The 16,749-nt window shown below is 45.7% G+C and overlaps 1 protein-coding gene across 1 annotated transcript in view; it reads left to right on the top strand.

Annotated features, from left to right (window-relative positions):
* VWC2L (von Willebrand factor C domain containing protein 2 like) overlaps positions 1–16,749 on the top strand; it is a 49,455-nt gene that overhangs the window by 19,037 nt on the left and 13,669 nt on the right. The window contains exon 2 of the mRNA XM_026089059.1: positions 226–355. Within this exon, the coding sequence (XP_025944844.1) occupies positions 226–355 (130 nt within the window). The remainder of the gene's footprint in view (positions 1–225; positions 356–16,749) is intronic.

Below are 16,749 nucleotides of genomic sequence, written 5' to 3'. Positions count from 1 at the left end.
ACCTACTCCGGGAAAACAAATATCATGCTCGATGGTTTGTGTAATGTTCTGGTTGCCTATTTGAGATGTTGCTATGTTGTCCTATAGGTTAATTTGTGTTACCCATGATGAATGAATGCAGTCAAGAGGTATTAAACGCTCATGTGTTTATCGTATGGCAAGATAGAAATGTTGCAAATTTGCAAGCTACGGGAGGAAATGGGCTAATTTTAGATTTGTTCCTAGCCCTCGCCATGCGAATGGTGTCGCTGTGAGCCCAGCAATGAAGTTCACTGTGTTGTAGCAGACTGCGCAGTTCCTGAATGTGTCAACCCAGTCTATGAACCAGAACAGTGTTGTCCTGTCTGCAAAAATGGTAAGAAAGTACTGTATTGGCTTTAACAAAGGGATATAAAGGAAACATTTTATTAAAATGTTGTTACCCATGAACCGCCAGGAAATTTGCTTCCACTGGCACCGACTGGCATTGGGGCTGTTGCTTCTCCTTGCGTGTGGGCTTCAGTTGCAAACTTGCAACTGTGAAAATTAAGGCTGCCCTTCCTGGCTTGTGTCCTCTTATTGGAGTTGACGGGATTACTAACTTGAGTAAGGGCTTGTAGGATCGGGTCCTGACATTGATGATGGTCGTTTCATGTCTTTGCTTTGTTCTCATAAGTAGTCTCACACAAAATCAAGTATATAAGAAGAGTCTTTGTCCCTAAATTAAGAAAGTGATGATTATATGCAAGGTAATTGGAGACCTCTTCAAAATCAACAGCAAAACTCCCACTGGGGCCAGTAAGAGGCTGTCCAAGCCCATAGCACTGTAAGTTATGTGCTGGAGTCAATGTGTGGAGCGTTGGCCCTCGCTGTCCTGCTGAAACTAGTCCATGAATTGGAGTCAGATTCAGGAATACCTTTGGAAAATAAATCTATTCCCAAAAAAGTCTTGGTGATCAAATTGTACCACAGTCCCAAAACACATTTTTCTCTGGAAAAGCACACCTTTCTCCTAATGTAGAGGTGAGGACAAATTAAGAGGTGAGCTAGGTTTACATAAACCTCTTCACAGCTTTCTTAGCATGTAAGAAACGGCTGCCTAGACCCATCTTCTCATGTTCAGGATGCCCCATCCATATGTATGTCCTCTTACATACGTCACTGCTGCTGGATAAAAGAGTAATGGTTGCTTTTGGATCCAAGATGAAAATGTTTACAGAGAAATAACATTTTCAACACATTTTCTGCTCTTTAAAACAGAGAAAAAGCAAACAATTTGAAATCCAAAATGTTTTTACTAACAGAATTGGCAAATTTCTCAACAGTCTGCATAATTATAGCAAAAATACTACTTGAAACACAGAGGTTTATATTAAACCCTGATTTTTAATCAAAAATATTTTTAAGGTTTCTATTCAGAGTTTTATTCTTCCATTGAAAAGCAGAAAAATGTTCATAGGAAGTTTCATTGGGTGTTTTTTTGTTGTTGAACTTCAAGAAAAGGCATTTTAACCAGCTCTGCACACCATCTTTGCATACCACCCGCTGAGCCTGGGTATGAAGTTTCCTATCTGACACAGCAGGATTGCTAAAAGAAGGACGTAGCAAGGCGCCCAGCTAAGTGGGAGGCGTAGCGTTAGCCATCCTGGTGTCCCTCGCAGCAGCGTAGGCTCGTTTACAGCTGGACAAACACAGCTCGTGTGTATCTGGCCTTTGCTTTCCTATTGCGTGCACGGTGATTAGTTTAATCCTTGTAATCCTGAGTATGGCAGGACTTGCCAGTTCCCCCCATCTTCATTGAAGAATGACTTTGATATAAAGTTCTCCGAAATCTGTTTTAGACGGGGAAGCACTTTTTATCATCACCCTAAGCGCAGCCTGAGCCCGCTGGGGAGCACGGTCCCTGCAGCCGGGGAGAGCGGGCAGCACGGTGGACGGAGGCGAGAGGCGGCGCAGCTGCAGGAGCGTTGCGTGGGTCGAGGAGCGTAGTGGTGCTGCGGTCTCCATGTCCCAAGGCTGCCATGGGGATGAGCGGTGACCCCCAGGCTGGGCAGGGAGCAGCAAACCTCAGCACAGCGGGCAGCTGCTGCAGCCAGGGCTAGCTGGCCAATATCGGACCAGGGCTTGCGATTTTGTCTTTAGCCTTCACAAATAAAACACTCAGTTATGGAAAAGGCACCAAAGTGATAGAAATAGATGGGCGCCAAGATAGGCTGGAGGCGCTGGAGCAGTCTCCGTTGACACACTGAACCTGATGAGCAAATGTGGTTATTCCTCTTGGGCATGGTATGCTGCTGAGCACCCTGTTCGCTTCCCTTTTATGTTTTGGGAACTTCATGCAAAAGAATAAAACACATTGCTGTGTCTCTTCCCTCTCCAAGTCCCTCGGACACATCCTAATGAATGAGGAACGCAATACTTTAAGCTGTCTACTCGTCTTGAGACCAAGATTTTATCTTTCAGCTCTCCACTGAGGCCAGTCAATTAAAGATCGATTTCACAAATGCCTGAAGATAACGCAGTCTGGCAGGCCCGCTTCACTGAGTGAACCCCCCTTTTTTTTCTTAAATTTGTTTTTTTTTCCTCCTTCCATCCAGTAGCTTTTGCTTTCTACCAAAGCAGTGAAGACAGTTGCAGTGCAAAGTCTTGGCGTGATGAAGAGATTTTAGCTTAGTCTCAACCCATGTGGTCAGCATTTTAGACTGGCAAAAAGAAGAGCTCTAGGGATATAGCTGTGGAAAGAGCCCATGTTACCCCCCAGGGCAACATGTAGTGCAAATCCTCATTTGAAAAGGCTAAAATTTTGGTGAGGAGAATCGTTGTTTGGGGTTAAAACAGGGCCTTGCATCATTTGCTGTGCTTTGCTGGCAATGTGGCTTGCCTGCTTGCTTAGCTCTTGCTGCCATTAAGTGGAGAATAATTTCTTCTCAATACATTCAGATAGATTTCCATGCCTTTCTTAATTATGTCTTGCCAAGGGCAAAAGTGCTATGAAGCAGTGAGGTTAATGCAAAAATCTGTTGATTCTAACATACCTGACCTGAAGATTCATAAAAAGCCAATATCAATTCCCTTCCTCTACCATCATTTAAGAAGAGTCTGAACAAGTGGCTCTAGAGATTTATTCCTTATTGTCAAAAGAAATAGAATTGTTATCTTGTGCTTTCCTAAATGTAGTGTAGCTCGGACAGAGCTTGCTCTGCTGGGCAAGTGATACCTCATTACATGTATAGTAGGCAGAGTTCACTGGGAGGCTAAAATTTGGGGGTAGGGGAGGGAGAGAGTATTTTTTCCTTCATGTCCCGTGATCCGATTTGTCAGAGTAAATTTTAAGGGTGATGGCTCCAGGTGCTGTACAGCATTTCTGTCTCAGAGATGAAAGGTCACTGGATTTTATGTTTCCTGGTAGTGACAGACCACAAAATTATGGCCCCGAGTTGTTATTTCTAGTCACTGTGACTTCTCCAGACAAAAGTGTGTCAGCTATTGTTAGCTCTCTCCTCTATGTGATCTCAAACTTGCCCGTTATTGTTAAAATCAAGCCGATGACTGCCATGGTCTGTGCTATCCCTCCTGCCCCACAGACTTTCGTGCAGCTCAGTGAGAACATCTATCCAGTCTGTTCACGCCAAAGCCAGCACAGTGAAGCCTTTCCCGGCAAAAATCCCCCAAAAAGCCCCAATCCTCCTGCATCCAGGGCTAGACCTGCCTGTGTGGTGTTACTCTTACCTCCTTGAGACTTCTCACCTCACCCTGAACTCTTCATTTCCGAACCTCTGCTTGCTCCAGAAGACTGCCCACCACTGCCATCACGGCCCTTGCGCTATGGAAGTAATGCCAGTCAGCGTGAGACCTGGTCCTGCGCCAACTGAGACAGCATTTGGCTTTCACCAGGTTGTGTGTAATACCGTCTGCTGAAATACGCCTGTCCCCTTGTTTGAGTCATGTCTCGTGGCACGTGGCTCATTGCTGATGGTGCCCCAAGGCTTCTCACAGTGGTGGCAGGCTCTGCCCCGCTTTCTGAGGGAGCGAGTCGCGTTATCTGGGGACGTGTGGATTTTAAAGGCCTTCTTCACACCCAGCTGCGGGGTTGCTCTTGAGGGTTCCTTCAACCCTTTGGAGAGGTCTGGAGAGGATGTAAGGATGAGGGGGGCATCTCCAGTATATTATCACCCAGGTCTTTTAATCAGATTTAAACAGTTGTCCAGATCAAACGGGTTCATCTTCTTTGCTGACGTCTATAGATTGTGAAAACCAGTGTGCGCAAAGAGGGAAATTCACTGTGTTTCCCCCTGCCCAGGACTATTTGTTCGGAGCCAGCTCCACAATCTGCCCTTTCTGGGAGGGAGCGGAGATGTTCTGCAGTCCTCAGGGTGGCCTGGGTGGTCTTTCCTCCAACATCGCGTTGAGTGCGTGGCACGGAGATCTTTGCCCACTGCTCTGAAGGGGCTCAGCTTCATAATGCTACGTGGCACTGCTGCGTCTTTCCCCCTTTTGCTGCTCCGTTGAAGAAAAAGCCAGATGCAATTTCAGATTAAACGAATCTCAGCTGCTTGGGGGAAGACTAAAGGTGAGGGAAGGCAAGCAAAGGGCGACCTGAGGCTCCCCCGGGCCTCTGCTCTCCTGATTTTACAAAGTGCTCCTTCAGAATTGTTTCCAAAAATAATCTCAACATTAGCAAAAATTCATCATTGCGGGGGATTTTATGGCACAGCTGTGTCACAGAAATTAATTTTAAAAATCCAATAAATGCCGCAATAGAATTGTTAACTTTTTCCCCTCTCTGAAGTGTGAAATTCTTTTCAGAGCATTTCAAAGGCGCCTTCGCCCATTTGCACATACATTAACGCAATTGCTAAAATATTAGACTTTGCTTTGGCATTTTCATTTTCTTGAGGGATGAACCAAATAAGCATTATAAATTTCTGTTTTGGGGTCTGGTGTTGCTTTTAATTTAGTTTTTGTTGCCACCAACCCTCAACAAAAGAATTAGTTACACAACGAGACAGATAAAAGCTAACGTGTCCACAATGAAATACTTCCTGGCACGTGTGCTTACTCACTTTAGCCTGGGCTTCTGGAGACATTCATGATGAAATACTGGGCAGCGGAAAGACGTTTCATAGATAAGCTGTCACTGAGGCTTTAATTAAAGTTTTAAATTATCACAGTTGATACAGATTTCAGAATAAAGGGTCTGATCCTGCCCTCCACACACAAGCAAAAACCCCTTTGACCTTCAACAGATTTTTACCTTGGTAAAATAGCATGTATTCAGGCATAGCTGCTCTGGGTATTTATTCTAATATGCTATAAATATTAATAATTTCATAGCAATATCTTTGTCTTTGAGAGCATGAGCATGAAAGAAAGTAAATAATAATTTATTTCCATGCATATAAAGCCACATTTTACCTAAGCTTCTCTCTTAATTTGCTGAGAATATAAACTTGCTGCTCATTATTTTTTGGTCTGAGTTAATTTGAAATAAGCATGCTGCACCCTGCTCTGTTCCTCCTGTAACAGAGTGTGTTTTGCCCAGAAAATCCCCAAGGATTTTCAAAGCCTGTAGAAACTGAGGGCAGCCTTTCCGTTAACAAACAAATAAACTTCACGTTTGTCCCTGAGTGAATTTTGCATGCGACTATGGCGAACAGCAGCCCAGGGTTTTGACCTTCGAGGCTACCTTTTCCTAGCAAGCCGTTTGTAGCAGGCTATGGAAAAATCTCCTTTTTCAAAGCTGAAGATTTTTTGAAGTCCCCAAAGGCTGCAAAGGTGGCCAGTTTGGCTCCATGTAGCTTTGGGTAAGCTCTGCTGTAGAGGAGCAGAAGAGCTAGTAGTGGCACGTGTGAGGAAGCGTGTGTGATGGGCAGCCCGTATAAACGTGGGCAGGCAGCCACCAGGCRAGGCTGCGACGTGCCCTGAAAGGTCTCCTCCGCTCTCCGTCCTGCCCACCCGTGCGCTCTGCAGAAGCTGTGTCAGTGGTGGTCTGCCAGGAGGCTGGAGAAGGCTTTCTGGTCTGGTGGTTTCCTGCCAGACCCTCAGGAGATGGTGGAGTCCCCTCAGCGCTTGTGAGGACAGGCTCAGCGCGTGGGTGAGGATGGGTCCAACCCTTCGCGCTCATGCATTTCACCACCTGCTCTCAGCATCCAGCCCCGAGACCCTTCCTGAGCACCCTGGCTGCTCTCTTTGGTCACGGCGGGTCTCAAGACCTCCACAAGAAGCCACCACAGAGCACCTCACAGTCTCCAAGTTTCTTCCAATTCCTAATTTACATTTGAACCTCATTCTCCAGAGATAAGAGTAGATTAATTAACCAACTACATTGCTGAACTCCTTCAGCCATTTGATCTCATTTCCTTTCATAAATTAAGCAGGGCTAATACTGATTATTACTTGGGTGGGCAGACCTCAGAGGAAAATCTAGATGCCACGGAAAGTGATTTTGCTGATTCAATCAATGAACAGAGCTCTTCTTCCTGAATCAGTAAGACCACCAAATCACTGCCCAGGTACTGTGTTAGGGGGCAATGCAATGTTTGCAAACATTAGTTAGTTTGCAAAACCCTTTGGGATTTTGGGGGACAAAAGGCTCCATATAAACATAAATTACTGTATTTTAGGTGAAGATAATGGATTAACCACTGTAAGCTGTACAAGTTGTTAACCACTATTGACAAAAAGAACTTTTGCATGTGGTGTCTATTGTTCCAAATTAWCTGATGTCTTGAAATGTGCCAAGTTTTTAATATCAAATATTCCAGTCCCTGGATATTAACTTACCTGTGCTTTATTGCATAAATGAAACTTGTTATTTATCTGCAAGATTTGGATCACTGAATCTCCAGGTCACTGTTTTGGAAAACATCTGCTTCTAACATGGTTAGTGACAAAATAATCAATGAGCTGTGGAAAAAAATTATTAAAAGTTTGAGGAAAAAAAATGGGGGACATCCTGGGGAGAGGATATTTTGTCTGCCATTTGATTATATACAACTGTTGCAGGATAAAGATGACACAGAAAATGTGGCAAGAGGACAAGAGAAGACTTCAAATTCATTTACTTTATGGAAAACAGTGGTTTGGAGCCATGGGGAAATTCCTTTAGAAAAAAAAAAACTAAATAAAATCCTCTTCTAATTTATTTCAGGAAGTCCTGAAATGGCCAGATTTTAAGATTGCAGTAAAAACCCCTTCAGTCAAAGTCTATGCAAAATGCTGATTGATTGTGCAGATGCAAGTTGTTTGTGACCAGACAAGAAGAAGATGTATCCCCCATGCTGGACTTTGCTGGACGCCACAAACCTCTCCCTAGGCCCTGGAGACCAAAGCCAATAGTGTAGCCTAGCTGCAACGTCCTTCTCATGAAGTATTCGTGCCCACCAGCCGGCTTCTCGTGTACTCYGTCAACTCCCTCTGTTTGGATGGTATGCTGGAGAAAGTGTGAAGGACCTACCTGTCTTCTGGCAGTGCTTGTCCAGCGCTGGCGGACTGCTTGTCCCAGTGGCTGGCGGTTGTTTCGCAGCCAATGCCGTGGTGTTGCGGTGCTGATATGACACTGTCATCCCAGATCAGGAGTCTGGTTCCATGTTTCCAGTGTTCATAGAAGCAGTCATAACCACTGCGAGGGCAGAGCCTAGTTCACCTGAGGCTTCATTCCTAACTATGAAAATCGATGGTTTTAGAAGGTTGTATGCCAAGGAAAAATTCAGAAAATGACTAAAAAGGATGGGGTTTTTTGTTTGTTCGTCAGCTGATATTCTTTCATGTTTACCAGCAAGAATGTAAACTRTGGTACCCTGTTAGCTCAATTAATGGAATGATTTGATAACCAGTAGAGGAAAAAAGGATTTCTTTAAAAGATCAAGACTGAAGACAAGATGGTACATTTGGGCCAGGTAGCCACTGAGCTAACAAAATACGTCGGTACTTGCTTTACTATTTTAAAAGAAAGTAATTTCACTGTAATTGATTTTCAGCGGAGCTTGTTGACCTCCACAACTTCAGGCCACATGATTAAAGGCTGGAAGGTGCCGAATTCACTGATGAGAGCTAGGTATGTGAGTATCTTGAAAGAGCTAGCCCTGCCACTGCTTTTGGAAGTCTCACTCAGTTGGATTATCCACGTGCACAAATGCTTTGCTGACTCAAGACCATAACCTCCTACCTGTGGACACGGCTGTTGGAAGAGCCGTCTACTAATGGTGAAAGGCTTCGGGAAGGTCTGTAGAGATTAAGCCTTCCAAAATTAGCCATTTTTATGCTGGATAACAATAAGGGGTCGAATTTGCCACCTCCTGAAGCTTAGAAGGAGAGACTAAAAGAGAAGATGGAGAGGAAAAGCCTCTATTTGGAGAACAAAAAAGACATGAACTGAGCCGCGGTTAACGTGATTAACTCTATCACACAGCTCAGTGCTCACAGAAAGCAGGAGCTGTCGGACTACATAGCATAAGAGTGACAGGGATCCTGCTGGGAAAAAAACAATTCAGAGAGCACTGCGGTGGGAGGGCCGCCAGACAGCTGCCCGGCTGGAGCTTCCAGCTCAGCTAAGTGCTCCCCAAGCATTGGTGATGTTTCCCACACACGTGCCCACGAAGCAGGAAGAGGTTAATCCACATATAACACAAGGCAGGAGAAGACTCTGCCAGACAGTCTAAGGCCAGGCAGGAACTGAAAGCTGCTCTCCCAAATTTGTACCCAAAGTCCTAACCATGTGTCCATGCTTCTACCACTGCTATGCTTTCCCAGGAGAGCCCAAAATGAATGTCTGCTGGCACCAGAAAGAGAGGGGTTAAGGAGGATTGTGAGAAGTCATTTGTTGGATGGGACCTACTCCAAAGCTCTCATTAAGGGGACACAGCTCACAGAGATGTGGGAAACACATTATATGGTCTGCGTTGTTCTTTAAACTCAGAAATATTTATGAAGGAGCATCTGCTCGCCAGTGATTGTTTCCCCGTGGGAAAATGGTGCTGAAATTTGTGTGCACAAATCTGTGACAGAGGTGGTTCAAAATCCACCATCGTCAYGGTAGCGTTTCATAGAAGAGGGGGTGGGTTGGGGGTTTTGGGGGGGAAAAGATCCCAGATTCAGGTTGTGAAACCAGGTTTCTTTTGCAGAACACAAGCAGCCCAGGCAGTACTGAAATTAAAATAGGCGTGGTGTTACTTATTCCCCAGCTAATCAGATTCTTGGTGTAATTTAAAAGAGTGTAAGTGACATTTTTATCCAATTATGTTACTGTAAACCATTTTGGTGCAAGAGAGACCTAGAGCCAAATCCTGAGCCAGTGTCAGCTGGTGCAATGCTGGCAGAGTTGGTTTACTCTGATTTACTCTAGTTGAGGATCTGGCCTGCAAGAGCTAATATCACCCACCATGTGACACACAGGCAAATTGCAAGAAGCTGTGGTGTTTTGCATGGTCAGGCTTTCTAAAAGGATTAGAGATGGGTTTACTTTTGCTGCTCGAGAAGGTTGGGATTATTAGGCATATCTGTATGAGAAGAGTGGCAGACACTGTCTTCATGTATTTCTAATTTAATGAATGTTTAATGCTTCTTTTATTGGAGCCTACATATATGTAGCGTAGAGGACCTGTAACAAGGGGTTGACTTATGACAAATAATTGATGTTTGAGCTGCTCTTTTTACATGAAATGCAGACTTTACAGAGCAAAGAGACTGTAATGAAAATTTGAATTAAAGATTAGAGCTAAGCAAGTCTTAGAAAACTTAGAATTAAAGAAGGCACTTAGAAGTTTTCTCCTCCTGCTTCCTTTCCATCCCCCTGCCTTTTTTAAGCTCTCCATCCTCTCTGCTCCTTTGGTAGGGTCCCTCATTTCAGCCGCAGCCTTCTGTCTCTTCTACGCCTACGTGCCTCTGTGAGTGAAATCACTGCAGTAATCTCATGCTGGGTATTACTATATGTTTGCACATCATCCTAGCCTGTTAAGCTTGCAAACTCGCCAGTCAGTTTGGCTGGAGAGACAAGAAAATATTTTTAAGGTGCATTTTTCTTCATCTCTATCCCTGATTTGCTGACAGAGTGACTCTCCTGGGGAGAATGAAAATAAGTTTGCAAGAATCAGTTTGCCAGAGGAGCCCACAATTTGTTACAGCGCRTGTCCAGGTGAGGGTGATGGAGTGTTATTTATACATGGAGGAGATGCTGCTGATTTGTTCTGCTTGTGTGGAAGCGGTTAAGCCTTGCTGCCAGGAGAAGCATGTGCTTACAGTAGGACGGGGAAAGATGGGTACGTGCCAGCAGATATTGCTGGCCCCTGTTGTTCAGAGACTTTCTGCAGCCCGCGAACATCGGCATCCATTTCCTTCCACCGCTTTGGCGCATGCCGTCTCTGTCTCGGTTAGGTGTCTTTGCGCTCTGGCTTTCCATGGGTATTTTCACCCTCTCAGCGCAGGTCTAGGAGCTTAGCACTAGGGTATCACTCCTGGAGGCCTTTCTCACCTCAGTTCCTGCAGCACAGGGTGCAAGGAGCTTGCAGGTTAGGGGTAATTTCTTGCTTTTTCTGTTTTTGTGTAGAAAACCCTTCTGCAAGGTTGGTCTGAATTAAGGAGCTAAGAGTGAAGAGTTTGGGCTTGGTCATCGGCAAACATATAAAAGGCCAGTGAAAAAGAGGAGAGGATGTTACCTTTGCTTTGACTGCCCATGGGAGGGGGTCGGTGTGGCTCAGTTCTTCAGCATCTCTGGCCAAAATAAGGGAGGTCTGGGCAGCGAGTTCCCGCACAGGACCTCTGATGGTCAGCGCTGCGTAGGGAGCGATGTAAGGGAGCAATGGGCTGGTGGACAGCCCTCCTTTTAGTGCAGGCAGCACACAAAGAAGTTATGTCTTAGGGCAAAGAGGGCACCTGGTGGGGCCTGGAGGAGATCCAAGGAGAAGTGCTATGCAGTGAGGATGTGGCCAGTCTTTGCCACGTGGCATTAGGGCCAGAGAAGAGTCCCTCGCCCTGTTTTATGTAGCAGTGTAGGTGTACAAGCTGAGGCCCTCCATGAGAAAAGCTGCTACTGAAGTCCTACCCGTTATCGTTTTTGTCTCCAGAAGCACTAAGCCAAGATTAAGCACGTGCAGCGCACGCTAGGAGACTTCATGTATAGAGACTTGCGCTGCAGAGCTTGCACCTGAACTAGAGAATGAGCAGGGAAGGAGGCACACAGGAGGGAGGTTATGTCCCCAAGGTGATATCAGTAGGGCACTAGCAAAGACGGTGACGGCATCAAGGTCCTCCTGACTTCTGTCTGTATCCTGAGGATGTACTGCTTTTCTGCTGGACTGAAGGAACACGTCCCTTGGGGTGTAGGTACGTACTGGAGGGAGCTCATTACAAAACACGGTCACTCTTAGCAAGCCCACATGCCCTTGTTTCCTTGTCGTTTCTGTCTGTACGCAAGTTTTTGAAACTTTAAAGAGAAAGCCATAAAAATCAGAATTTGCTCATGATAGAAACTCACGAAATCAGACTAAAGTCTTCAAAACAGCAGGGAAAACACCAAAGACTGTCAGGCCTATCTAACGAATAGAGTTCCAGTGAAGGTGCCTGGTCCACGATGCATTTACCAACCAGCACAAATTCAGGAAATGTGTGATATAATCAAATGTATGATTTAACCTTATTCTTGACAAAGGATGCCAAATATAAGTTGTGTTTCATCTCCCAGGAATATGGAAAGGCAGTCAAAGCTTCCCGTAGAGATCCCAGTGCTCTTACATCCTCATCACATCTAGTCTGCACCGTGTGAACAATACTGTATTTCTTCTGCATGGAGAGGTCCCCAGGTTTATTCTCTTCTGATAAACTCTAGGAAGTACATATTCCACTTTTGCCCATTTCTGAAATTGGAAATACCACAAGTATTTTGAAGGGAAAAAAATTGATAGGGATCAGTCCCACAACCAATGTAACCTGGTATAACTCACTTTACATAAAATAAACCGCATTTTAGCCCCAGTTAAAAATGCTTTATGGTGGTAGAGAAGTTTGTGTTTCTTAGAGTGAAGGGAACAGGAGCTGATATGCCAAAAATAGAAAGTACCTATGTCCTGCACACTGATCTAGTGAGAGAAATGGGTTGTGAGGATCTGAACAAGATCGCTGAGCTTTTCAAGGCTCAGACTTTTTTTTACTGTAGCTGGTTGAGACTTTTTGAAGAAGATTGGAATGAGTTGGGTCAGAAAATGCTGACTCACTGAAACATCCCAGGGGGAGAAAGGCGATTATAGAAAACTTACTGTTTTTATATTTAAAAAGATGTGAAAAAAAGTTTGAAATTATCAGATGCCCCAGTTTCATGCTATCAAAAAGAACCGATTCAAATTGGGGAGCAGGGGAAGGTGACACATGATTTTACATGTAGATCTTTATTTTATGATTTAGAACATTTTAAATAAAAAAGACAAAAATGAGACTCTTTTTGCCAATTTCAGTCAACTTGCTCTGATTTGTTGTAAAATGAAAGGGTTTGCAACCTTGACTTCTCAGCCCCGTTCAAAGGGGAGAGAGAGGGAGAACAGAAATCTCAGACTGCGATGGCAAACTTCCTTCCCTCTCGGCTCTCATCCTCGCCTTGGTAAGCAGTCAGATTCAGGGTGGGATTAAAATAGTCCTTTTCTGCAGTTGGCCTGTCTTCTGGGGGCAAGACCCCTTTGGGGCTTCCAGCCTTCATGCCTGGCTGGCAAGAGTTGAAGGCACCCAGCACTTCTCAGGAAATTCTCCGCACCTTGCAGGATCAGGCCTGTAGACTTTGCTATTTGCAACTGCACCTTTAATTACATTTTCTTTAAAAAAAAAGAAGAAATTTCATTAAAATGCATGGGAAATGCCAGGAGATGCAGGTAGAAGAATCCTTGTTCAGTACTGCTTCAGCACTCCTGCATCTCGTTAGCTCAGGTCAGTGCATTTATCTGGTTTCTGTTTTCTGCCTTGTGAACCAAAATACAACAGGACTTTCATCCCACCCCCTCTCAACTCTCGCCGCCTGCAGAAAAAAATACTGCAAAACCGGGAGTAGCGAATCCCCCACTCAGCTCCTGAGTCTGTGTCTGAGTCAAAGCAACTCGCTGCAGCCAACACGCAGCGTCTCGGTGCAGGGCGAACAGGGCGCGCGGTTTGCAAGCCAAAGGCTTCAATTTGGCGTTATTAGAAAAAATTGAGTGAAGGTTGTGCTGGCTGGAAGAGCCTCGTTTGGGGATGTCTGACTCATCGCCGGCACCACTGATGTCCAAGGAACTCCTTGTGCATGCAGATTGTTCACCTGAGCCGGGTTCGCATCAGCGTCGGATGCATCATTCCTTATCTCCCGGCAAGCACGGGCTGGCAGGGTGGTCTTCCGACAGCATGGCGATCGCAAACCCACTTGCTAGGTTACAGATCAGGGCAGTGGGTGCCAAATATTAATGAAAGAATTTAGCTTCCTTTTGTTTGACACGCTGCAGTTGATTTGCATGAGGCTCTTGTACTCTCACGGTGCTACAAGGAAAGCCGTGAGAGCTAATTTTTGGTTACTTTTCAAGCTGTGTCATACAAAAATGAAATGTATTACAGGAAATGTTGAATGGTAATTATTAAGGACTTGGAAAACTGTGATTAAAAATGGAAACCTGTCCGCAATAGTAATAATTAGATTTATTCGCTATGTTTTGCACAGAAACCGCATTTTTTCTCAGCTGTGTTCATCTCCCCACTTCCCTAGAGAGCTCCCGCTGTGATCTGGTTTCGAAGACTGGCGTAAATTGGCCTGGCTTCGTTGCTTCAATGGAAACATGGGGCTTTTCAGCAACTGCGGATTTGGCCTGCTCTGATTTTTCATAATAGCTTGGTAATGAAGTTGTTACAAGGAAAAAATAGCCAGGGCCAGTAAATGGGCCTCGCTTCGTTTGAGGCAGGGAAGCTGCCCCTTGGGCAGGCTTGCGCGTCCGAACGCTGGTGTTGCCCCCAGGGGAGATGCCCTTTCTGTTGTGCCAAAACCAAATCTGCAGCTGGAGGAGGGCGTATTTTTCATCTCCTGACGGAGCTGGATGAAGAGCCAGCAAATAGGAGGGGAGGGGAGGCTGCGCACTGCAGATAAGGAAGGAGAAGACAGGTGGGAAAATGGGAATACTCTTCATTTCATGGCCTTAATAGTGCAATGTCCAGTGTTGTGAGCAACACCTGTCTTCATGTCAAGAGCAAACTGATCTGAAGGCAGAATCTGTCAGAAGGGGGAATTTGTTTGGGGTAGAAGGGTCCACGCTCCCTCTGCACTGCTGCTCTACCTGCTTTGGTTTGCAGCAAGTTTTGGCCAAAAAGATCTTGCCAAAATCTCTGTGACTAAGAGTCTGAGAAACACGGAGAGCTTTGCTTGGGCGTCTTCCCATTCGGTGCTCTTGCTGCTGCGTGTGAATGGCGCAGACCCTCATGTTGGGTAGTTTCATCTGTACCTGGAGGACTTCTCTGCCCAAATGCTAGTTTGGCTTTCTCAAGTGGTTTCTCAAATAGTGTAATAAATGATATTACCTTTCCTTGCAGATTCAGCCTGAGGGATATCCATAGACCATAAAGGCTAGAGGAGCACTGATGCAGGGTGTGATATGGGATGGATGGCTCCTTGGGAGCCTTAACAGTGTTTAGTGATGGGGCAACCTTGGCTTTGGACTAGTCTGTGTGTGCTTGCTCCTGCAGCATTGAACCCGCAGGAGTTTGGAGCAGCAGGAGCAGGCAGGAGGAGCCAGGAGGCCCAGGGGACAGTGAGGCAGGCAGGGCAGGGACCCCACCGACACGGCACATGCTCTTGCAGCACCTGACCAAGGAGAGCAGATCCAGTCACAGTGCCCAGGGTCGCCAACAGTGCGGAGATTGCCAGACAAGTCCCTAGTGAAGAGACAGGTCCAACATGAAGCTGGGAAGTCAAGTCAGCAAGACAAGGTCAGGATCAGCAAGGGAGGGACCAAGGGCAAGAGCCTGAGCTTAAAAGCAGCTCCTGAGACGTTGAGCGGAGGGACTGTCAGCTCCCAGTAGCAAACCCATGACTTCTCTTATTTCTGCATTACATGCATTAGTGTGTTGGTGGATGCTTGAAAGCGCCGTTATTTGCCGTCCATCTAAACCGTTCTCTCCTGTTTGCTTTCTTCATTTCTGAGAAGAGCTGTTGATGCTTTCCCTCCTTGCTCAGCACCGGGTTCACATGTGATCAAGCCAAAAGCTACTCTCCTAAATGCAGGTTAAACAAAGTGTCATTGCTCTTCTCTAGGCAGCGACGAGATTAGAGGCGACTGCAGGCTAATTGGAAGCAGCAACAGTGACCATGCTTGGCAGGTTCACGTGTGATGCTGTTGACTTTCAGGCATGCACCATCAAACCAGACTGGACAGTGAGCAAACAGGCTGTGCTTGCGCGGCCTCGGATGTGCGCTGGTATTGAAACGTGGCAATTGAAAGCATTTCCTTGTTTGAACAGAATTTGTTGCATGTTGGGGTTATGGTCAAGGATCACTGCCTGAGAGCTGGTTACTCTAAAGCCCGCTTTGCACCACAGTGTTTCTGTGAGCGCAGACAAGATTTATCCTTCACGTAACATTTTCTAGGACAGGTTATTGCGTTCATCCGTGTGATACACCTGTGATGTTTACACGCATGAGAACTACATCCTCCGATGCTACAAATCAGTGCAGTTGCATTAGTACCACAGTTTACCCAAGCTGAGAGCCTGCCCTTCTGGGCATGGCCCGCTGGGGTGCACAAAATAGTCATGCTGTGGGCAGGGGGGGTCTGCAGTAAAAGAGCTATTGCACATGCTGATTGAATTCAGTTTTGCAGAGAAGAGGCTCCTAAGTTAGGCCTGCCCAGTGGTTCCCTGTTGCCTTATGTATTAGCAGGCAGATCACCACACCAACAGTGAATCGTTGGCTTTCTGTTTTGCACCATCCTGTTTTGCACCATCCTGTTAGAATTAAAAACTAAAATCCCCCGAATAAGCTTATTAGAGCAGAAACTTTCCACATCGGTAAAGTCAAAGTGGTGGTCAGTATAGAAGCGCTTGCAGACATGGCACCTTTTTATTGTCACATAGATAATGCTTCATTGCTGTCTTTCTCTGTKGGTCTGCTATGTCTGTGTCTTTCAGTGTCATACCCACCGCTATCTGGCCAAACCATAACCCAGAAAAAGCTATGCTGGCTTAGCATCAGGTTCACAAATGCATTTCTTTAGTTTTACTTTCATTTGGTGGTTTGCACGAGAGATGTGGGGGAGGAAAAGGGCAGACATGGAAATGTTTGCGGTTGTAGGTCTTGTGTGCTACATCTCCCAAATGCATTGGCGGTCATAGGGCGTTATTTCCTAACTCAGGAGGCCTGTGGGGTGACGGACGGGTGCTCTTTTGGACTACTCTGGGCTTTTCCAGCATCTTGTTTGCCAGCAAGTGCAAGGGACTGGGGTTGTCCTTCAAGCCGGTGTTCACAAGAGATCTCCAGCCTGAAGAGGGTGCAATTTCTGCTGTAACTTGATGAAGCTTGGTGAGGACAAAGAACTCCTTGTGCTTTCTTTCCAGTATAACAGGAGTGAGAATTTAACTCACCGTAGGCCAATTTCCCCACATTATGCATCAAGGGGAGCAATGGGGAGGAGGTGGTATGTTACCAGCCCAGAAGAAGAGCACCCCATGTTGCATTTGGGTTGCAAAGGTAGAAATGGGGGGGGGGGGTGACAGTGAGTCTCTGACCCCTTCTTTATAGGAGAAAGCTTTTCTTGCAGCATCAGGTAGGTAATCTTGACAAAT

This window comes from Apteryx rowi, unplaced genomic scaffold, assembly GCF_003343035.1.
Source record: "Apteryx rowi isolate R43461 unplaced genomic scaffold, aptRow1 scaffold_12, whole genome shotgun sequence".
Classification (NCBI taxonomy): Eukaryota; Metazoa; Chordata; class Aves; order Apterygiformes; family Apterygidae; genus Apteryx; species Apteryx rowi.
The sequence above is the reverse complement of the archived record's forward strand: the minus strand, read 5'-3'. Positions and strand labels throughout refer to the sequence as shown.